General features: G+C 46.1%; 1 protein-coding gene across 1 annotated transcript in view; it reads right to left on the bottom strand.

The window, feature by feature from the left end:
* Window positions 1-436: 436 nt before the first annotated feature.
* The window catches only part of EFNB1 (ephrin B1), an 89194-nt gene continuing 65426 nt past the window's right edge, over window positions 437-24204 (bottom strand). The window contains exons 4-5 of the mRNA XM_030208794.1: window positions 11394-11522; window positions 437-6389 (exon numbers count right to left, since the gene is read on the bottom strand). Of these exons, the coding sequence (XP_030064654.1) occupies window positions 6004-6389; window positions 11394-11522 (515 nt within the window). The 3' untranslated portion in view covers window positions 437-6003. The remainder of the gene's footprint in view (window positions 6390-11393; window positions 11523-24204) is intronic.

Below are 24204 nucleotides of genomic sequence, written 5' to 3'. Positions count from 1 at the left end.
ACACGCAAATCTCCAGCGAACCCTCGCCCACCCTTCTCTGGAGGTTTGGTCCTCACTCCTAGTCCTTGAGGGCAACAACAGGGCAGGTTTTTAGGATCTCCCTAATGAATATGCATGAGGAAAATTTGCATGAGATCTCTCTCCTATATTTAAACACCCACCCCAGTAGCAGCCCTCACGACTGGGACTGAAGACCAAGGAGGTTTGATTGACAGGAGTCGGCGTCACGTGACAAGGCTGAAGCTGTGTACACCCAAGGAGATTTACCTGCTTCCCTACGCAGCCGCCGCCATAGTGATGCACTGAAGCTCCACCTACTGGCTTTGGGTTAGATCATGGCCCAAGCACGCTCGCCATCTCCCGTCACTCAAACCTCCTTGCTGAAGATCAAGGCTCTAATGTCAGACAGCAACACACACAGGCCATAAGGAACAGCTGGTTTTCCATAGGAAAAAACTTTATTTAACACGGTATCAGGTCTCCAGCGTGGCGGTGTGGAATTCCATCCATCCACTGAACAGCCAGGATCTGCTAGTCAGGTAAAATGCGCTGGGTGAAGTGAAAATAAAACAAAGGCGGAAGAGGCACATACAACAGAAATATTTCTTTAAAAGACAATTTCTCTCAGCGATTTCTTACAAAACACTGTGTTAGCCAGAATAGCGAAAAATGTCCGGTCAACGGCTCGTCCCCCAAGGACAGAGGGAACAGGAGGGAGACAGACCGGTCCAACCAGGCCAAGGGATGGGAGATGAGAAGGTGACTGAAACACAGAGGCGGGGAAGGGGCTTCCTCACTGCCCCCCCCCCCCCCTTAATATTCTTCCATCTGGGCTGGAAACAGACGTTAAATGCAGTTAAAGCCATTTTCTCAACTCAATTTTATTTAACTTGGACAAAGGCAGAGAAGAGGTCTGGGAAATACTCAGCAAACTGGAGAAGGAAAGCAGCAGGCCTGACACCTCGTCAGCACAGCCGTCTGCTCACCTGGCACAGAGCTTACCCCCCCCCCCCCCCCCCCCCCCAAGCTTCAGAGACCTCCATAAGTGTGCAGTGAGAAATGCGTTGTATATAGGTGAATGTATTCACAAGCAAAACCCCTTCCCATGTGTGAGCGGCTTTGGGGTGATACAACCAAAGCCCTTATGAAATGCGCCTTTCACAACCCAAAGCAGGTGAACAGAATAGGATCATTATCAATAACAGATCATTCAGTGCACCTGCCAGCCCTAAATTCCTATCACTGGCCACTTGCCACCCCCTTTACCTCAGTCCTATGGATGGATAGGGTGAAGGATGTAGAGCTGTGATTGGCTGCGTGCCGTGTCCACCCCGTCCTAGTGAGCGAATCGGGGCCACAGCCTGTAAAGCATTCACGCTACACCTCCTCTGTCCTGGGGCAACCTTGCTTTTTAGGCTGTTTATTTTTGTTTAATTTTTTGCTTTTTAAAATTTTCTACGAAAAAGCAACCAGAAAATAATTCAGAGTCTATACAAAACATCTTTACAGTATTTCTTCCAAAAAGGTCTAGTATTTACATAAATTCTCCCCAAAATAATCGTAATCTCAACACTGTCAAGAAAAAGCAGAGGAAAAACTTCCATTTCAATCTTAAACAGTACAAGGGCTTGAGCTCCCTTTTCACATATGTACAGGGGATTCTCTGGGACGGAGAGTATTAACGTTACAGTGATTCTGTGCTTCAGGAATAATGCAATTAACGGGGGTGGGGTGGGGGGGAAGAGTGCAAATATTCACCTCTTCTGTACACTGCACCTCATCTTCCTGAATAACCTTGAACCTTGGGAAAAGCCAGCCTGAAGCTTCACCTCCCTGGCCTGGGATTAGACTGGCAGCTTTAGCAGACAGGTGTATATCTAGAATGCTACCCCCCCTTGCCCCCACCCCCTTCAGCATCAATCTGAGTTTATGATCTGTGAAATGTACTGCTTATGCTAAAATCTTCAGGTTAGGAGGCGCGTATTACCTGTCCCCCTCCCCCAGACAGTTCCAGCCTGCACCCTTCCTTCACCGCACTCCCCCCCCCCAGTAGTGCAGAACCTGTCCGAGCTCTACTGCAGCCTCAGCATCCATCACCAGCCTTGTAAAGCCTGCTCCTGCCACTCCAGTGCCCCACTTCTCCAGTCAATAACGCTTCTAAGGACGTTAGAATGGAAGCTAAGGAGACATCAGCTCACGCTGCCACTGGATAAGGGTGAGGGGAGGAAAAGTGGTTACAGTAGAACACAGAGGCAAGAGCTAAGTGGCAGAGTTGGTGCCATTAGAAGCCCCAGAATCCCCCCCAATTGTAAGGATGAGGCACGTGGTAGATGGCCAGGAGGGGGAGATGCAAAATGGAAGTAGAGGGCGGGCAACCCAGCTGCAGTTCAGCAGGGCAGGGCTGTTCTAGGTCCTAGGAATTGTTTGGTTCACAAAGTTCAAGGAAGTGGACTCTACAGCTTGAACACCATTTCTCAAGTCTTCTCTGCTGATAAAATAATTCCACTTTGTCTTGCACAAATACACTTCCTGGGCAGCATAATCTCATGACAGGTCATCTATGGTTAGAGAACAAACTGGTGCTGAATCACACACATACCTATGTGTTGCACCCCCCTCCCCCCCAAGACACCAAATCATGGCTAAAATGAAGTTACAGATGACTTGGGAGCAGGTAAAAATGTCTGTATACAGTAGACTTGTAAGTCAGGCCTGGACTCTTGGACCAAGTCTACCCAAATCCAAGTGATATAAAATCAAGTTCTCTATGGTCATTGTACACCGGGAGGGGGGGGGGGGGGAGAGCGGGCAGGGACCTGTAATGAACCCTTTAGAAGATCAAGCCCAGTATTTCCAGAGCCCTGAGCTTTCTGCCAATTCCACCATCCCACAGCTCAGGAAGAACCAACCCATTTCGGCTATCTGCAAGAGGTTCAGCCCTTCCCACCCCCACTCCAATACAAGAAAACACCCAACTGCCCGAACACCAGCTCCCATATCATAAGACGAGCTGGGCTCTGGAGGAGAAGCATAAAAAACACAAATTCTAATCTAGAAGAAATGCACAGTAGAGTTTAAAATATATTACTACCTTAGTATAACTTTCAAATATGAACCTGTTATGGGCACTGAGAAAAGCAAATGCAGAGGGCACTATGCCAGGCAGGCAAGACTCAACCAGAAGGAGACAGACGGCAAACAGGAGGGATTCTGCTCCCATTTCTTCATGAGATGCAGAATTTAAGAGGAAAGCTGCTGACCGGTCCAGGCACCAGGGCCCGTCTTGGGGAGAAAGCAGTGGAAAAATGCATCTCATCGGACAACGACTGGCTGGTGGCATTTCAGAAGGTAGTACACACTGAATATCAACAGATCACTCCACCTTGACGAAACAAGCCAACTTGACCATAGATATCAACAGAGCTTCAGGAACAGAGAGACCTTTTGATCCTGCTTTTGATCAGAAGCCAACCTACAAAGCCCAGTACAGCCTAGATAGAGTCATCTCGAGAACTTATGAGACTGTGCAAAGGGGGGGAGGGGGGGTCCTGCGAGCTGATTTTCTAAAGCAAGTTGATTCCATGACTGAACTAGGTCTACACCAGGCAAAAGGCAGAGTTTGCTGTTCCTTTCCTCAGAGTCCTCAGCTGCACAGAAAGCGCCAAACATCCATCCAATGTGCCAAATCTGGTCTCAGCGAATTCAATTTGTACCTAAAATCAGAGGGGGAGGGAAGGAAGAGAAGAGGTTTTCTGGGGACAAAAATTGGCAAGGCAGCTGGACACACTGATAGGAGCAGTCCAGTGTTTCCCAAGTCCGGTCCTGGAGTACCCCCTTGCCAGGCAGGTTTTCAGGATAATCACAATGAATATGCAGATGATGGAGGCAGTGGATGCAAATCAAGTTCCTGCACATTCACTGAAGACCTGACTGGCAAGAGGGAACTCCAGGGCTTGGACTTGGGAACACGAACACAGAACCAGACCATAGCAGTAGTTTCAGCTGGGACCAAGTATCGCATGAAGTGCATTTCAGTCCTAGGAGAAGAAAGTCAGAACTCTTCTGCAATGCTACAATCCGCAAAAAAGCACATTCAAGAGCAACTGCTACAGGGCCAAGGTTAGTGATCAAAGCTTAGCACGGCAGTCCGGGATCTTCCACTGGGAGCAATTTTTACACTTCAGAAAGAGAATCTGGGAGGGTGAGGCCCAGCCAGTCCCTGTCATGCCAAGAATGCCAGTCTTCCTTCTTATGTGCTTAACCTAGACTTTCAATTCCGTTACTCATTCCTATTACAAACTTCCAAAACCTCTCTCCTCTCAAAACAGTCGATTTATGGCTTATGTAGCACAAGCACAGGACAGTTACCTATGATGGGCCAGGCTGCCTAGTGTCCCCGCTGCACCTTCCCATGTGCCACAGGGCAAAACAAAGACATGCAGCTTTGTCCTATCAGAAAACGAGCCATCACCCACCCCCTGCTCCTTGGACCTGAGATCGGTTAGCAAGGCTTGGGTGGAAACTGTTTATCTAGACCAAGGATCTTATTGCCCACCACTCCCCCGCTCGAGCCCACCAGGACAGTTCCCTTTGGCACTGCCGCCTACCCCGCAGGTGGATAGCTGAGCTTCTGAAGGGGGGAGGGGGAGAGCTACGTCCCACCTTCTTATCGATTCTGCTCAACAAAATGAATTAGAGGAGGAAAAGGCTGCAGCGGCCACGGGTGGAGGTTCAGTTTTTGTTGTTTTTTTTTTGTAAAGGAGTTGCCTGAGCAGAAAGGGCGTCAGTTACCCTTAATTCATAAGTACTAGAAATGTTTAAAAACAAATCAGCTTCTTTTAAACCAGAACCTTATTGTTCGACTGCTTAAAAATAAGGAATTTTTCACAGGTTGATGCATAGCTAAGTTTGGTGTTGCAAAGGTAGTTAACATTTCCCCAGATCCCTCCGCCCTGGCTGCTTCCTTCCACCTGCTCTGAACCTGAATGCTGAGCCCCGCTGGGCGAGAGCAAAGCCCCTGACGATCTCAGAGCTACATGTACCATCTTATTGCTGGAGCTGTGCAAACCAACAGGAAGACCTCCCCACCAGCCCCTTTTCTTCCCAGTCCCTCTCCACACCCTTCCCTCCCAGCCACTAGTGCAGGACTCTCGCCCATTCCAACCCTCCGCCATGATACGCTAATCTGAAACCAGGCAGAACGCCCAAGGTCACGTCCTCATACCAAAGGACAGCGTGTGCAAAACTGGGGATTTCATTTATTGCAGTAGAAAACACACTAGCTTCCGTATGAGGTGGGCCAAGGGCAAAGAGATGCTGCAGAGGTTGTTCTGGTTAATCCAGGGGCTGAGTCTGAAGGACAAGATCTAGGAGAGATGCAGAAATGAACCACCAGCAAAGTCTAGAAAGTTTAAAAGAACTCCATTAAAAAATAAAAACAGATTCATGACTAATTATAACAAAATTCCTCCCCAAACCAAAAGCCTGTGGTTTGTCCACCACGATCGAAAGGACCTGGGAGAGAAAATGTCCAAGTTTTATGATGGGTTCCGAGAAAGCGGGCACAGGGGCAGCCGACCCCAGGACTGCGGAGGGCTGTGCTCGGAGTCCTTCAGTAGCAGGGGGCCAACCTGGTTGCTGTCTGATTTTGTGCTCAAGGTCCCACTCCGCTAGGTAAGAGTCAGAAGAGCGGGGCCTCCATCCAGGGTGCCGAGGTTATAAGAAACCCAAACTGTAAGACTAAATACGAAGGAAAGAGTTATCCACCACAAGTTCCCACCAGTTATCCACCACACACACCAGCAGAACTCTCTGGGGCCTTGGGAACTTCAGCTTCTCAGAAGGCACACTGTGTGGGGTCTGTCTCATCAAGCAGACCTTAAATCCAGCAATATGGACCAGGAAAACTCCACAGTGCTGTTAGCAAGCGGAAATCCAGCCGTAGAGCCCATTTCCTGCACGGCCCGTGGGCAGGGGGAGAAGACATGGTCGATGGGAAGATCTTCACACTTTGTAGTAGATGTTAGCGGGACTCTGGGGGGGCATTTCCTGCACAATGTAGACAGGGTGGCCGTAGTCTCCGCTCACCTTCTCGTAATGGGGGCAGTAGTTATTCTCTGTAGTCCGCAAGGGGATGATGATATCGCTGGGCTCCGAGCCAGCGTTGCCACTGCATTTGGGGCTGGCCAGCGTGCTGAGAGAAAGCGCCGTCGCTCGCTGCTGCGTGTGCTTCCGGTGACGTTTGCGGATCTTGATGAGCAGGACGATGAGGAAGATGATGATGAGGATGAAGATGACGCAGCCTGCGCCGATCGCTGCGAAGACGGCTACCTTGGAGCTGAAGAATCCGTCTGCGCTGCTTCCTGGCTGGTTTTTCCCATCCTGCGTGTCTGGAAACAGAGACAACAGTCAGATGCAGTCAGTCATCGGCCTGAGAAATATTAATCACCCCACCTCCATCGTCTCTTCCGCCCCAGGGCATCACACGCACCTCCCAAGCAACAGCGTGTACACCGTGGCTTAATGGGAGAAGGCCAGATAGGACTGCACTTGGGAAAGCCCCCTGCCTCTCAAAGCGGACACTGAGCCGTGCTGGGATGCTTTCTGCATGTGGGTAAACAACAAGGCAAACGATCTGCAAATTCCAACATGGAAAACAAAACAGCAGATCAATATGATTAGACACATTATTGGTCTTTTCGGATGTGCTGGTTTTTTCTCGTATGAACATTACAACCCCTGAAGCAGCCCTTTTGGGCGAAACACGGCCTGTGTCGGGCATTATTCTGGTATCATTAATAAAATCTTCGGATGTTATATTGATCTGCTGTTTTGTTTTCCAAGTGGGTAAATTTGGAAATACTCTGTAAGCCACATTGAGCCTGCAAATAGGTGGGAAAATGTGGGATACAAATGCAATAAATAATACTATGTTAAAATTAGAGATCTGACCCCAGCCCCACCCCCACTGGAGAATTTTGAAGGTGAAGGTCTCCAGGCATTGCTCTGAGCAGGGGTCCGGGGGAGGGATTTTGGATTGAGCTCAGGTAGTCTTTTTTCCTGTCCCCAGAGAACAGTAAGCTTGTACTCCAGGCAATGGAAGGTTAGGTGACGTCTCTGAGATCACAAGGAGAGGCGGTGGGATTTGAACTCTGGTTTCCTGGGTCTCAGCCAGTCTGCCAGGTTCAGGTCTTCTCAGCCTCCCTCTCCTCTAGACAAAGGAGACATTAACTGCTCAGTGCGCCCAGGAGGCCCTGTCTGCTGCCCATTCCAATCCCCCACACGTCCTCCCATCTTACACATTACAGACTACAAACAGCAGCTACAGGCCAAATCAACATCAGCACATCAAAATCCACCTCAGCAGATGGCCATTAAGAGAAACACCTCAGGAAAGTAAATCCATTCCAAGGCATAGTTTGAACATACACACGGCTGTCCTGTCCTGTCTTTCTGGTCACTATTACCCAGGCAGCTCATGGAGCTGGTCATCCTGGCCTTGTCACTCCCCAGGCAGGGTCCTGTCTAAACCACTTAACAGAAGAGAGGGGCTGCAGGAGCCAACAGACCCCATACAGCTCAGCCGTTTGAAGTGGAGGAACACCCTAGTGGTTAGAAAAGTGGGATGAGATCCTGGAGAACTGGATTTTATTCTAAGTCACGTAACCCTCCATTGTCTCAGGTACAAAAAAAGCCATCCTGGATTATGAGCCCACTAGGGACAGAGAAACTGTGTATGTCAGTAGCACCACAGAAATGAAAAGTAAAAGTAGATTCCAACTATTTGACCAATAAGCGAATCCAGGTTATAAGAGGTCTACGCATAATTGTTTTCTACTAAGCTTCCAATGCAGCCTCACCCCCTCCCCTCCTTTGTCAACAGGTGGCATGTGGGGAGAACAAGGGAAGAGCTGGAGCAGACACAGACTGGCTTGAAACTATGATCCGAGGAATAGGGATGAAGACAAAGTAAGGGAGAGAGAAAGATACCCCCCCAGAGCACCCTTGAACTGTGAATCATTGAAGGTGGGGTGAGTGGAAAAACAAGTACCCCAACTAATCAACTGAAACCTCACGGTCAGCACAACTGGGAGTTAATGTTACCATAAGTCTGCATTTCCCCGGATATGCCCCTCCTTTTCAAGGGACTGTCGGGGGTCTGGACAAGCAGACTGACCGTCTGTCCGGGTTTCTGGACTGGCGGGCGGATGGACAGGCTTGCAGCTCGTGGATGGCATGGGAAGGAAGGGAAGGGAAAGGGGGAATGCAGCACATGGATAAAAGGGGATGGAAAGGAGAGGTGAGGGGGACGTGCTGCTCATGGATGTTTGCTTTTTTGGAAATGTACATCTTTTCTAATTTTGTATTCAGACCACAGAAGAAAATGCATTTCTGTTACTTTTACCAGTATTTTCACTGCTTCTAGGGGGATCAAGGTGACTGTGCGGCTGGGGAGGGGTGGCATTTTATTTTTTTGTCTCTGCAAATATGGTAACTCCATAGGTATACAGTGGTGGAAATAAGTATTTGATCCCTTGCTGATTTTGTAAGTTTGCCCACTGACAAAGACATGAGCAGCCCATAATTGAAGGGTAGGTTATTGGTAACAGTGAGAGATAGCACATCACAAATTAAATCCGGAAAATCACATTGTGGAAAGTATATGAATTTATTTGCATTCTGCAGAGGGAAATAAGTATTTGATCCCCCACCAACCAGTAAGAGATCTGGCCCCTACAGACCAGGTAGATGCTCCAAATCAACTCGTTACCTGCATGACAGACAGCTGTCGGCAATGGTCACCTGTATGAAAGACACCTGTCCACAGACTCAGTGAATCAGTCAGACTCTAACCTCTACAAAATGGCCAAGAGCAAGGAGCTGTCTAAGGATGTCAGGGACAAGATCATACACCTGCACAAGGCTGGAATGGGCTACAAAACCATCAGTAAGACGCTGGGCGAGAAGGAGACAACTGTTGGTGCCATAGTAAGAAAATGGAAGAAGTACAAAATGGCTGTCAATCGACAAAGATCTGGGGCTCTACGCAAAATCTCACCTCGTGGGGTATCCTTGATCATGAGGAAGGTTAGAAATCAGCCTACAACTACAAGGGGGGAACTTGTCAATGATCTCAAGGCAGCTGGGACCACTGTCACCACGAAAACCATTGGTAACACATTACGACATAACGGATTGCAATCCTGCAGTGCCCGCAAGGTCCCCCTGCTCCGGAAGGCACATGTGACGGCCCGTCTGAAGTTTGCCAGTGAACACCTGGATGATGCCGAGAGTGATTGGGAGAAGGTGCTGTGGTCAGATGAGACAAAAATTGAGCTCTTTGGCATGAACTCAACTCGCCGTGTTTGGAGGAAGAGAAATGCTGCCTATGACCCAAAGAACACCGTCCCCACTGTCAAGCATGGAGGTGGAAATGTTATGTTTTGGGGGTGTTTCTCTGCTAAGGGCACAGGACTACTTCACCGCATCAATGGGAGAATGGATGGGGCCATGTACCGTACAATTCTGAGTGACAACCTCCTTCCCTCCGCCAGGGCCTTAAAAATGGGTCGTGGCTGGGTCTTCCAGCACGACAATGACCCAAAACATACAGCCAAGGCAACAAAGGAGTGGCTGAGGAAGAAGCACATTAGGGTCATGGAGTGGCCTAGCCAGTCACCAGACCTTAATCCCATTGAAAACTTATGGAGGGAGCTGAAGCTGCGAGTTGCCAAGCGACAGCCCAGAACTCTTAATGATTTAGAGATGATCTGCAAAGAGGAGTGGACCAAAATTCCTCCTGACATGTGTGCAAACCTCATCATCAACTACAGAAGACGTCTGACCGCTGTGCTTGCCAACAAGGGTTTTGCCACCAAGTATTAGGTCTTGTTTGCCAGAGGGATTAAATACTTATTTCCCTCTGCAGAATGCAAATAAATTCATATACTTTCCACAATGTGATTTTCCGGATTTAATTTGTGATGTGCTATCTCTCACTGTTACCAATAACCTACCCTTCAATTATGGGCTGCTCATGTCTTTGTCAGTGGGCAAACTTACAAAATCAGCAAGGGATCAAATACTTATTTCCACCACTGTAGGCCTCACTGGTTAGACCAAGACACAACCCTCATGCAGAAGGGATGCATGAAAGCAGGACAGAGACACAAAGTTCGGAGAGCAGAGCTCGTTACTCTCAGACTGGTTGGGACTGGGCCGTCTCCTCTATCCAGCCAGTGAAGGATATTTTATTCAGGAGCAGAGCGGGGGATCGGTGGGGTGGGGGTGGGGGGATTTGAGATAAGGCTGCAGTGGAAAATCATCCCTGGACCTCCTGGCCCCTCTCCAGCTATCCAGGGGCTCATCCAGTTTGTGACTCTGTGGGGGAAGAAGAGGGAGTGAGAGAGAAACTAATGGAGCTCCCTGTGGAGACAGCAGAAATGATAATAAAAACTAAATGAACAGGGGAAGACAGGAAGGGGCTTAGACCAAAGATCCAGGCAGATAGAACCTTCTTTAGATATAAGGCTGAGACAAACCAGAGAGGAAATACTCGAGATAAGAGAAGAAAGTGGGATGAGAGGGAGGGAGAGGGTGAAGCACAAGCAGAAATCTTTTGGTCTGTATTTACAGAGGGGAAAGTGAGCCCCAGGCAGGATGCGGGGGATATTGTGAATTGATTACAAGCCCATCTGCTGAGAAGGAAGTACTTGAAGCATTTACTCAAAGCCAGTGCAGATAATGCTGAGAGACCTGACCAGGTACATCCAGGACACTTAAGAGGCCAGGACAGTGGCAAGTGCTCTGGGCAGCCTGACCGGAGGACAACACAGGAAAATACATCTGAGGAAGCTCCAGGGACAAAAGAAAGCCCAAAAGGGGAGAAAACCCAGACTTTGCACAGCCCTTTTATACAGAAACATCCCCAGATAGAGCTGAGGGGGAAGATCAGCACAGTTCCTAGCAGGGGCTGCAGGCTGGCACCGTCACACTTCCCAACTGAGGGATGTCCTAGTAAGGACAGTGACCTCTGCTGGAGCACTGGAGCCAGTTAAACTTGTATGGCTGAGGGCTGGGAGATCTCTTCAGTTATAGCAGTGAAAGGGGGAGGGGGCTGCAAATGGTCCTTATCTGCCAATATTTATTATGTACAACACTGGGTCCAAAGCCTGGGATAGGAGCTGGTGTTCCAGGCTTATGAAGCTCCGACAGGCACCATTATGTCACGTCCATGATAATAGTTAATTTATAGAATCTTGATATACGGCTACAAAATAACATAACATTTAAAAAACATGAAAATTAAAATCAAGGGAAAGAGAGAAGACAGGAAGGTGATAAAGAAAAGAAGATTGATAGAGTTAAACAGATGTCTATCTTGCCACACTCACCTGTCTTGCCAGGGAGCTCCACCACAGGGAACTGGTTGCGAGGATTGACAGTGGCTATCTTCATTGTGTTGTCGGCTACCTTACTCGGCCGGCTCGTGGTCATGTGCTCTGGCATCACCGCATTTGGATCTGCAAGACGAACAAAAGAGTAACGCATTGGAAAACATTCGAGCAAGTTCTTTTTGTCTCTTCCTGTTACATCCAGTCCCTTTACTGCTTTCACCCACCTTCCTCAGACGCTCTACTGCTCAAAACCCTGTAAGTTCATTTACCATGCACCCTGCTGCAACAGGTTTCTTACAATTAACCCGAAAGGAACCCCAGGGACAGACAGATATCAGACTTTCCCAGAGGAGTCAGGTCACCGAATTCAGAGACTGTGTTCTATGGAAATGTCGGACACCACTCTGTGGGCTGTTCTCAGACAAAAAGATACCCAAGGAGACATCTCCACTTCATAACCACCACCTCATGTCCACCCAGCTGATCTGGAACTTGACCTAGGAATAAACTAATCGGCAGAGCCAAAGAGCAAAATGACACAATGAACACTCGAAATTCTTCAGGTCTCAGACACCAAAGGCCAAATGTTAACTGAGTTGCTACAGGCAGGCTTCAACACCCCAGAAACCAACCACATCTGTCTGGAAGCTTGCTAAACCAGGCTGGCGGCACCTTACAGATTAATTCGTTTTTTGAAGGATTAGCCTTCAGAAGAGAGGTCCACAGGATAAAGCAGACTCTGGCCGATGGAAGCTCATGCCTCAAATTGGGTTACTTAGTTCAGGAAAGGAACTTGAGAGGTGGAAGTTAGATACACACATCTGTCAAGTTCCTTTTCTCAACTGCAATGTATTAAGACTAAACATTTACATATTTTCTGGTTTTATATTTTCAGCCATTAAGTCTGCAAGTCTCCTGTAACCTGATGTAAACTGCAGCCTAAATATCACATGTACAGAGTTAATAAAGAAAATTATAACCTAATCTCTCTCTACATTTATATCAGTGGTGTAGCCAAGGGTGGGCTTGGGTGGGCCCAGGCCCACCCACTTTGGGCTCAGGCCCACCCAGTACCAGCATAGCTATAATGTGGCTGGCAGGGATCCCCAAGCCCCACCAGCCGAAAACTCCCAACAAGTGTCCCTCCTACATACCTTGTAAGTAGCAGATCTTCGCCTGCAGTGAGCAGTGACATACATACTGCTCGCACCGGCCCCACAGCCTTCCCTCTGATGTATTTCTGCCTAGGCGAAAATAGGAAGTTGCATCAGAGGGAAGGGTGTGGGGCCAACATGAGCAGTGCGTATTAGCTGCTGTTCGCTGCTGGTGAAAATCTGCTATTTAAAAGGTATATGGGAGAGGGGGGATGTTTGAGAGACCATATAGCATGCAGTAGAAGGAGAGACGAAATCACGTGTGGGATGGGGCGAGGTTCTTCTGCCCACCCATCTTGGGCCCAGGCCCGCCCAAAATTGGGTGTCTGGCTACGCCCCTGATTTATATTCCATCCACTCCCCATTGTAGGCACTAAGCAGATTACAAGAATATAACCAGCGAATTGAACACAGAAGTACATAGGTAACTGTTGAACTAGTTATTCATCCATTAAACACAAAAACTTAATTAATGAAAATCTTTACTGAATAAATAAGTCTTCAACCGATGATGAAAAATGAAATTAGTAATATAGGCAAACTATTCCAAATTAATGATGCTTGATATGAAAAAGAATTAATGGTTTTCTACAGCGTAAATTCTGTGTTGACAGGAAGTGTTTGCTGCCCTCAAAGATTTAGAAATCCCTGGAAGAACTTTCAGGACTTGTCCCCTGCAAATGGCAAGCCGATTTAAACTCGACTCATGCTTGGATTGGTGACCAGCGGAGGCGACTCAGAGATGTTACGTGGTCATTCTTAAGGGTTTAGCAGCAGAGGTCTGTAATAGCTAAAGCTTGGAGTGTAATTGAACAGATAACCCTGCATACAAGGTGTTGCAGTAGTCTAAATTTGATAAGATTAAAGCTTGGACTAAGAATTGGAAATGCTCCTAAAAAAACACTAAGCTTAGCTGTCAATCAAAAAAACCCTCCATCCTTACAATGAAATGATGAACTACAAATTTTGTGTCGGCTGGAAGATCATTGTAAGAGTGGAATAAAAGAATACATTATAATTGCCTACCTTTATAGAAAACTAATGGACTGAGGAGTCTTGAAGGATATCCATGTGTGAAGATTATTTGATTCAAACTAATGGGAAGAAACTGACCGATCTGGACTGATTTGAACATTTGTAGTGTGCTGGGTGATTTATTTCATTCTCACCATGGATTGATTCCCGAGGACGTTTTTCAAAATACTGTTTTCTTAATAATGGTATATATGTGGGGAATGAGTGTTATATTTTATATACCTTTGATAAGATTGCTGTGCTTTTTTATTATTATTGAAAATAATTTTTTAAATGAATATCTGGATTTTCAGAAGGCGTTTGACAAAGTGCCGCACGAAAGACTCCTGAAGAAATTGCAGAGTCATGGAATCGGAGGTAGGGTATTATTATGGATTAAGAACTGGTTGAAAGATAGGAAGCAGAGAGTAGGATTGCGTGGCCAGTATTCTCAGTGGAGGAGGGTAGTTAGTGGGGTCCCGCAGGGGTCTGTGCTGGGTCCGTTACTTTTTAATGTATTTATAAATGACCTAGAGATGGGAATAACTAGTGAGGTAATTAAATTCGCCGGTGACACAAAATTATTCAGGGTCGTCAAGTCGCAGGAGGAATGTGAACGATTACAGGAGGACCTTGCGAGACTGGGAGAATGGGCGTGCAAGTGGCAGATGAAGTTCAATGTTGACAAGTGCAAAGTGATGCATGTGGGTAAGAGGAACCCGAATTATAGCTACGTCTTGCAAGGTTCCGCGTTAGGAGTTACGGATCAAGAAAGGGATCTGGGTGTCGTCATCGATGATACGCTGAAACCTTCTGCTCAGTGTGCTGCTGCGGCTAGGAAAGCGAATAGAATGTTGGGTGTTATTAGGAAGGGTATGGAGTCCAGGTGTGCGGATGTTATAATGCCGTTGTATCGCTCCATGGTGCGACCGCACCTGGAGTATTGTGTTCAGTACTGGTCTCCGTATCTCAAAAAAGATATAGTAGAATTGGAAAAGGTACAGCGAAGGGCGACGAAAATGATAGTGGGGATGGGACGACTTTCCTATGAAGAGAGGCTGAGAAGGCTAGGGCTTTTCAGCTTGGAGAAGAGACGGCTGAGGGGAGATATGATAGAAGTGTATAAAATAATGAGTGGAATGGATCGGGTGGATGTGAAGCGACTGTTCACGCTATCCAAAAATACTAGGACTAGAGGGCATGAGTTGAAGCTACAGTGTGGTAAATTTAAAACGAATCGGAGAAAATTTTTCTTCACCCAACGTGTAATTAGACTCTGGAATTCGTTGCCGGAGAACGTGGTACGGGCGGTTAGCTTGACGGAGTTTAAAAAGGGGTTAGATAGATTCCTAAAGGACAAGTCCATAGACCGCTATTAAATGGACTTGGAAAAATTCCGCATTTTTAGGTATAACTTGTCTGGAATGTTTTTACGTTTGGGGAGCGTGCCAGGTGCCCTTGACCTGGATTGGCCACTGTCGGTGACAGGATGCTGGGCTAGATGGACCTTTGGTCTTTCCCAGTATGGCACTACTTATGTACTTATGTACTTAAACTTGTACTGAACTTATAACAATGTTATTATTACTATAAAAACTTTCTATATAATTGTTTGGATTTCATATTGAGGAAGTATTATTTGTTAGATTCCACGAAATATTTTTTTCCTGCAGACCCTGCAACATTTTTCTAGAACACTTCCGTTTTCTCTAGTCTTGACGTTCACAGAACCTTGACGGCTTTGGTGAGATCTGGCAACCGGAATTGCCCAAAACACTCAGGGTGAGGTCACACCACAGAACTGTCACCGTATTATTTGTTTCTATTCTTCTCCTAATAATTCCTAACATTGTTTAGCTCCTGTTGCACACAAGTACATAAGTAATGCCACACTGGGAAAGACCAAGGGACCATCGAGCCCAGCATCCTGTCCACGACAGCGGCCAATCCAGGCCAAGGGCACCTGGCGAGCTTCCCTGAGCAGAAGATTTCAACGTATTATCTTTTGTCCCCCCCCCCCCCCCCCCCCCCATCTCATTCCTTGCTAAATCTTGTTTTTGCACTCTTAGCTACGGTTCGTTCAGAAGTTTTTTTTCCTTACGATTCTTTCGCTCATCACATCCAAGCTCAATTACTGTTACGTCATTTTTGCTGGTTCATCTCAGATTTTTCTGAAAAAAGTTACAATCATTGCAGAATAAGGCTACGTGTGTTTTTGTCATGCTGGTAAGTTTATGTTTCTCATCTGCTTAAGGAACATCACTGGCCGCCTCGTTCTTTTCGGGTGCAATATAACAATTCCTCTTCTTGCATTTAAGGCTTTTCATCTTGGCCTCCCTCCATATCTTGCTCCCCGTACTCTGCGCTCCCTGATCAAGCCCCAGTCACTTGGAATAGCCTCCCCTTAGAAATTCAAACTGAATCGTCTCTCTCTCTAAATTTAAAGCCGCTATTAAGACTGGCTTTTGGGAGCCAGTAGTTGTACACTGGGTCTAGGTCCTCTTATTACCCTCTCTCCCCAACTCTTAGCTACTCTTCCCTGTTTCTGTAAAGTTTTCATTTCTTCATTTTAGTTGTCGTTTGGTTGTTTGCCTTTCCTATCCAGGCATTGTAGTTCCTTTCCATTTTCTGCTTAGCCTGTAAACTGTTTAGTTCTGAGTTCAGCCATTGCAGTACAGTAAACGCTAATAAAGGATTGTCCATGATGACACCTAGATCTTTTTTATGGGTGGCGACTCCAAACGTGGAACTTAGTTCAAATGTACCTGAAAACATCTTTATTCTTTTTGCCATTAAGGCAAGTTTCTCTTCATATTCTTTTAGCCTTTATCAGTGTTTTGCATCTAACTTGCCAGTGCTTATTTTCTTCATTTGGATCCTGTTTCCATTTTTTGAAAGATATTCTTTTGGCTGCAATAGCCTCCTTCACTTCACCTTTTAACTATGCTGGCTCTCATTTGCTCTTCTACCCACCTTTAATATGTGGAATACATTTGGTCTGGGCTTCCAAGATGCCTGATTTAAAGTCCTAACCTTTGTGGCTGATCCTTTTTAAAAAAAATCATATTCCTAATTGTATCACAGTTACTCTTTTCGAAGCTAAACGCCAACATCAGATTTTCTTAGCATCTTAATTCCAGTTATTAACTTTCAAATTTGATTACGATAACTATTACCAAATAGCCCCAAATTTCCACTTGCATCGTGTCCTGCTTTCCACTGAGGACTAGATCTAAAATAGCTCCCCCTTTTGTCAGTTCCTGAAGCAGTCATTTATTTCATCTAGGAACTTTACCTCCCTTGCATTTCTCAATACGACATTTATCTACTCAATATTGGAGTAACTGAAAATCACCCATTATTGCACTGCCAACTTCTATTAGCGTTTCTTTATCTGTCAGACAGAAAATGAGTTAAAAGTCTCAATTGTTGGGACGTAGCCATGGCAGTCCATCTTCCAGGCTCTACCTGTGCTGACTTGAGCGGCCTAACATTTAAAGCAGTGTCCTGAGAAGCGGAGCCCAAATTGGCTTTCTCCCACAGATACACTTTATAACCTGGAAACAGCAACTTATCTCCCACTGCCTCGGGTCGTAAGCTCTTTGGCACAGAGACTTATCCTATCTGAGTTGCTAATAACTGTAAAACACCTTGGGCATAAACTTCCAAATTAAAAATGGATAAAGAGCCCCTGTCACACTTCTCCAAAAGAATTTACTCATTTTTTTCCCGCTTTTTCTGCCAAAGTATTAATTTAGGCTGCAAGGCACATCCCAAAATGTTTGCAAATAAGTACAGTCTGTAGCCCCAACATGAGATACAGAAAATGATTTGGATGGGGACGGTTTTCTTCTATGCTAGCTGATTTGATTGAAAAAGTGGCTTAAGACCAATATACTTTCATTAAATCTGGCAAAGAAAGTTTAGGGGGGTTTGGCAGCCATCCTGACCTGCGTGAGAGATGAGCGAGGATGAGGTATCCTGGAGCCGAGCTGGATTCTACGTGGCCTATGAAAGCCACGTAGCTCAGATTGTTCAAGCACTATTTTAAACTCTGCACAGGTTTACATTACTATTTGGATGTGTCCCATATGTTATGCTATAATGGACTTATATCCCGCCAACTCCCTCAATTGAGGTATAAAGAGAGTGCCGATACATTTTATTCAGGATTTACAAAAAGCTATGAAAAACTACTTCTTAAAAGAATGGGAAAACAGATAAGTCTTCACCATTTTACGCAAGGAAAAATAACTTCTTAAAGAATGGATTTCAACAGGAAGATCATTCCATAACTGCACAGCAAGACATATATATATATTTAAAAAAAAAAGTGTGAGAAAGAATGCTTTAAACCTCACGTTTCTATGATAATTTTTTTTTTTAATTCTACTTCCTTGGATCTTTTTGCATTTTTTTGTGGACAAATGTTTTATTACTTTTATTACAATGATTCAAAATGGCCACCGAGAGTTGCAGTCTTGCGAGGCAGTGTCAACTCTCGGTGGCCATTTTGAATCTACTACTACTACTTAACATTTCTAGAGCGCTACTAGGGTTACGCAGCGCTGTACAATTTAACAAAGAGAGACAGTCCCTGCTCAAAGAGCTTACAATCTAATAGATAAGAGTGAGACAAATATAGGACAATCAATCCATTGTGACATCACTGATGAGGTTGGCTCTTAGGCATTGGTGGAATGAGGCATTATGACATCACAATCTCAGCTCTGGATACCAGAGACTGAAACTCTTCACACTAAGGGGGGAAGTGGGCCAAGTATAGGACAGTCGAGCCATTGTGACATCACTGATGAGGTTGGCTCTTAGGCATTGGTGGAATGAGGCATTATGACATCACAATCTCAGCTCTGGTTAAATCACTGCTATATGTAATACTACTACTACTACTACTACTACTTAACATTTCTAGAGCGCTACTAGGGTTACGCAGCGCTGTACAATTTAACAAAGAGAGACAGTCCCTGCTCAAAGAGCTTACAATCTAAAAGACAAGTGAACAGTCGGTCCGATAGGGGCAGTCAAATTGGGGCAGTCTGGATTTACTGAACGGTAAGAGTTAGGTGCCGAACGCGGCATTGAAGAGGTGGGCTTTAAGCACCGGCGCCGGGACTAGAGTCAGAAAGGAACAGTATGCAGGTGCTCCGGGCAGGAAAGAGGGGGCTATTTCCTGCCCCAAAGAGGTCACTAGATCACCAGGGCAGTATAGTTAGGTAAGGGGAGGGCAGGACAGGACACCCTTAGGGGTTTGTGATGGGGGGGTGGGGGTGTGAAAGGGGCGGGGTGGTATGTGACAGGGGGTGGGGCATGACAGGGCGGGGGCATGTGTCCTCTTTTTTTTGGGGGGGGGGGGGGAGCAAATATGGTAACCCTAGTTGTACATGTGATTTTTTTTTTTTTTTAAGGCTCGAGGGTGGGCAGGTTGGGAACACTTTAAGAGCTGAGTTGCAGGAGATTTTCTTCTTTCTGTTGCCGTGACTGGGAACGTGTGGTATTCCTGCTGCTCAAACATTATTTATTCTGGTAGTCACGGACCTGTGATACCTGTCAGTTAATCCTGCAATAACTTGTTCTGTGGTAAAATAGTAATAACGACATTAATTTTATCATGTTAGTACCTGAATGTTGCCTGACTTGAGCTAGCAGCAAAAATGAATACATGAAATGTCCCTTCAGCATCCTGTATGTGATGACCAGAAAAACCGGGGTCATCATCTCGCTGTGCCTGTAGTTGTGTAGGGTTAAGTACATAAGTATTGCTATACTGGGAAAGACCAAAAGTCCATCGAGCCCAGCATCCTGTTTCCAACAGTGGCCAATCCAGGTCACATATACCTGGCAAAAAAGTACAAAACATTTTATACTGCTTATCCCAGAAATAGTGGATTTTCCCCAAGTCCATTTAATAACGATCTATGGACTTTTCCTTTAGGAAGCCGTCCAAACCTTTTTTAAAGGAGAAGGAATCCGGGAACTATTTTCCATTTCCGCATCAGAGTGGTTTCTCTGTGTAGAGGGAAAGAGCTCGTTTTCCCTTGTTTGCCAAGGCAGAACACGACTGCCAAATTGTCAGTTTATATTTAGAAGACCTTGGACACTAAGGGTTTTTTTTTTTTTTTTTTTTTTACAAAGGAGCACTAGCGGGTTCGTGAGTACTAAATGCTATTGACGCCCACAAAAATATATGGGCGCCTCGAACTTTTAGCCCGCACTAAAAATGTTATTGCGCCTTTGTAAAAGGACACTAAGTGTTGGAAATCTCACAATATAGGAGACCCATGTTACATCAAAACCCCTGAACCAAGAACCTTAAGCCCAAAAACATTGGCCACGTATTTCTTAAAGCAGAAGTAATGATCTGTAACTTTAAATTGTCTGGAACGAAGAACCCAGGTCAGGCCTCGAGAGCCACCCTCACAATCTTTCAATCCCCTTCGTACCAGTATCCTGTGAGAACTCAGATCCCATGGAGAATCTCACCTGGCGTCTGGCTAAAAGAGACGACACGTACACCGACATTTTGAGCTGCAGTTACCTGGCTTTGGAATACCTCCCTTCATGAGGTTGTCTAGATATAACACTCTGCCCCTCAAAAGCTGCACCTAGCTTCAGTCTCGGACTGTATGAATTTTCAAAGTGAAGCAACGCATTTATATATGCCATAATGGCGATCGCCACTTACGGAATGAGAAATACAAGTGGTATTGCATTAAAGTTCATAAAAGATAGAGCAAGTTATAAAGTAAATCAGTTCATTTCTGGCGTGAGAAATAAGGTGGTAGTGCGTTAACGTTCATTAGTGACAGAGTGATTGAAACAGTCAGGTATAGAGAGTTCGGTTTTGTCTGATTCTGGTAGAGTTTCGTTGTCTGGTATTCAGGATGGATCATTGTGGTATGTCTTTTTGAACAGGTTGGTCTTTAGTAATTTTCGGAAGATTGTTAGGTCGTGTATTGTTTTTATGACGTTTGGTAGTGCATTCCATAGTTGCGTGCTGATGTAGGAGAAGCTGGATGCATATATTGATTTATATGCAAGTCCTTTGCAACTGAGGTAGTTGAGATTCAAGAATGTGCATGCTGACCTTTTTGTGTTCCTGGTTGGTAAGTCTATGAGGTCTGACATATATGCCGGGGCCTTGCCGTGAATGATTTTATGGACCAGGGTACAGATTTTGAACGTAATTCGTTCTTTTCGCAGGTGCCACAGTAGTTTTTCTCTTAGGGGTTTGGCGCTTTCACATTTCGCTTTTCCAAATATGAGTCTGGCTGCAGTGTTTTGGGCAGTTTGAAGTTTCTTAATGATTTGTTCTTTGCATGTGCTTTCGTCGTCAAGACAGCCTAAAGAAAGAGTCGTCTGATCTTCTGCAGTTCCTTTTAGTAAAAAAGTACAGGCAATCCCCACTAACCCCAGCAGGCCTCCACTAATGCAGCTATAAACACGCATTAATGTTCCACATTCATGTCATTTTATTCACATACAGGCCAGGCCGTCTTCCCAAGAGCTCACTTCCATATTGTGAAATGGCTTCACCATTTGCCTGCCCTCCCTCTCAAATGCTTTCTTTAGGTTTAGATACAATCCAGTGTCTGAGCTAACTCTGACAAGATCATGCACATTATTATTTTGAATTTTCTGAAGGTTTAAGCGTGGAGATTCATTTTCCTTGACAATAAATGTCTTTTCCTCATTCCTTGGCTGAAATCTACTTAAAGGCTCATTTTACTAATAAATCCCAATGCGGACTATGACGATATTTTCTTGGCTGACAATTTGGAAGACTAGAGATGAAAGTCTGATGTTATCTGAAACCACCGACTCGCAACGTAGGTTACCTGCCTCTTATTGAGCTGGTCTTTTGCACCAACACTGGCAGATTCCTGAAGGCTACAGGCAGGAGTCCAATGCTTGACCTACACAATGTGGTGACCGCTATAAGAAACTTTGTCTTCACTTGGGCATCCGTAAACTGTGTAAAATTCATGCATTTATGCAGTGCAAGTGAACAGGACACAGTGTGATATATATGGATCGATTCCTGGGGTACAGCATACAGGGAAGGGAAGGAGGATTGGCTCCTATGCACTTATTTCCAGAAAAATCTATCACAATTGCACCTGCTTCAGACCACGTGTGAATGCCACTGTCTTCTGTCCCTGGGGCAGTTCCATAAAACGTGCATTTACGTTTCTTCATAAAATAATCGGAACACAACGTGAGTAAGCCAGCTCTGGAACTCTCCACTCAGTTCCTAAACAGAAGAACAGACTATCCCACTTTACCATGAGGTAGAGCCACTTTCTGTCTTCGGCCGACATCATTCCTTATCAGGCAACCTGCTCAGATGTCAAATCATCCTCACTGCTAAACTTTGTACCCTGGCTTGTGGCACCTGGTGCCTGGACAGCTCTTCTGAGTTGATGCATCCCCCCCCCCCCCCCCCCCCCCCCCCCCGTGCCAGATTGTTTTAAAATCCCAAATCCCTGTGTCTTCCTGATCCAATGTGTTTCTTAATATAATACCAAAGTGATTACTAGAAATTATTTGAATCCTCTGTATCTCAACCAACTAAGCTCAACTGAGCAGGGACCTCACCCTGGTGTGGTACGTAACTCGGTGTTTTCCACACTGGACCCTCGAAGGAGAGGATCCCTGTCATAAGATCCATAACAAACATATCCTGACTTCCAGATTTCTGGGAAAGGAAGCGTTACAACATTTTAAAATCTCAGCTGCCCTTTAACCTCTCCAATCTTTATCTTTTCTTACCTGCCTCACCTTCCTTGATGATCAACCCCTTCCCTACCAGGACTGCAATCTCAACTCTGGTATATGTTTTAGGAGTGGTGAGGGGACAGCAGGGTATTAGCTCTTCCTGGCTTAGGTTCATCCTCCCTCCCTTCTGGAGTATCCCAGATACAAGATAAGAGGGTCTCTGCTCAAGGTCTGTACACAAAGAGGCTGAATTCTTATACGGCACCTTGTACCTTATTTTGAAAGGGCGAGACCGAGGGAAGTGGTAAACGAAGTTCGCTCTGAGGAAAAGGATGCTATTAGTGATGTATTGCAGGGATCGGTCCTTGAACATCTTTGTGAGTGATACTGCGGAAGGACTGACGGGGGTAAAGTTTCTCTCTTTGCAGATGATATCAAACTCTGTAATAGGGTGGACACCCCAGAGAGTGTGGATGCCATGAAGAAGGATCTAGCGAAGCTTGAAGGTTGCTCCGACAATTGCCAACTAAGATTTAATGCTAAGAAATAAAGGGTCATGCACATGAGTCGCAAGAATCTGAGGGAACGGTACAATATAGGGGGTGAAGTGCTTCTGTGTATGGAAGAAGAACGGGACTGGGGGAGGTGAATGTTTCTGATGACCTTAAGGTAGCCAAACAGATAGAAAAGGCAACAGTGAAAGCCAGAAGGATGCTCGGGTGCATAGAGAGAGGATAGACCAGCAGAAAAAAATAAAAAGCGATAGTGCCCTTGTATAAGTCTCTGGTGAGGCCCCATGTAGAGTACTGTGTGCAATTCTGGAGACAGAATCTATGGAAAGATATAGACAGGATGGAGTCGGTCCAGAGAGCGGCTAATGAACTGGTCAGTGATCTCTCCCATAAAGCGAATGGGGACAGACTTATAGACTTAAATAGGTATTTAAATATGTTTAAATACCTCGGTGGCATGAAGGAAAACTCTGCAATGAGAGGGCATAGATGAAGTTAGGAGGAAACAGGCACCGGAGTGATCTAAGGAAACACTTTCATGGAAAGGGTGGTGGATGTGTGGAATACTCTCCCGGTGGACACAAAGACTGTCTGAATGTAAGAAAACGTGGATCTGCTACGGAGGAGAGAGTGGATGCTGTGGATGGGCAGACTGGATAGGTCAGCTGACGTCATGTTTCTGTTTCTCTCTGTAATTTCCTTTAAAAAGATCCTTGCACACACAGCACCCACGGACTTTACACACGGTTCCTGCAGGCAACCAATCAGGGCAGAGAACAGCAGGCGCACGCAGGGGCAGCTTTCCCCTCACTGAGAACAGCCCTGGCGACGCATCATTCAAATAGTCACCCCTGACTGGAATTGAACTGGAATGACAATATTACTCAAAGTCTCAGGCAGGGGGTAGCTACGTGGGGCCACGGGGGCCTGGGCCCCCGTAAATTTGGCCCTGGACCCCCCTGCCGACGATCCTCTCGACCCCCCCCTCCCCCACCTGCCGTCGCCTTCTGCTACCTTTGCTGGCGGGGGATCTCAACCCCTGCCAGCTGAAGTCTTCTTCCTTTGTTCTGTTTCTGAGTCTGACGTACGTGCAGGACGTCAGATTCACAGAAACAGAACGAAGCCTTGCAGATCAGCCAGCGAGGTCCTCTTCTTCCAGCGCAAGGCTTCGTTCTGTTTCTGTGAGTCTAACGTCCTGCACGTAAGGACGTCAGATTCACAGAAACAGAACGAAGCCTTGCAGATCAGCCAGCGAGGCCCTCTTCTTCCAGCGCAAGGCTTCGTTCTGTTTCTGTGAATCTGACGTCAGACTCAGAAACAGAACGAGGAAGAAAAGGACCTTGGTAGGCGACAGCGGGGGAGGGGGGGTCGAGAGGGTCATCGGGGGGGGGG

Source organism: Microcaecilia unicolor, chromosome 7 (assembly GCF_901765095.1).
Source record: "Microcaecilia unicolor chromosome 7, aMicUni1.1, whole genome shotgun sequence".
In the NCBI taxonomy this organism is placed as follows: domain Eukaryota; kingdom Metazoa; phylum Chordata; class Amphibia; order Gymnophiona; family Siphonopidae; genus Microcaecilia; species Microcaecilia unicolor.
Note: the sequence above shows the minus strand (reverse complement) of the source record. Positions and strands in the feature narration are given on the sequence as shown.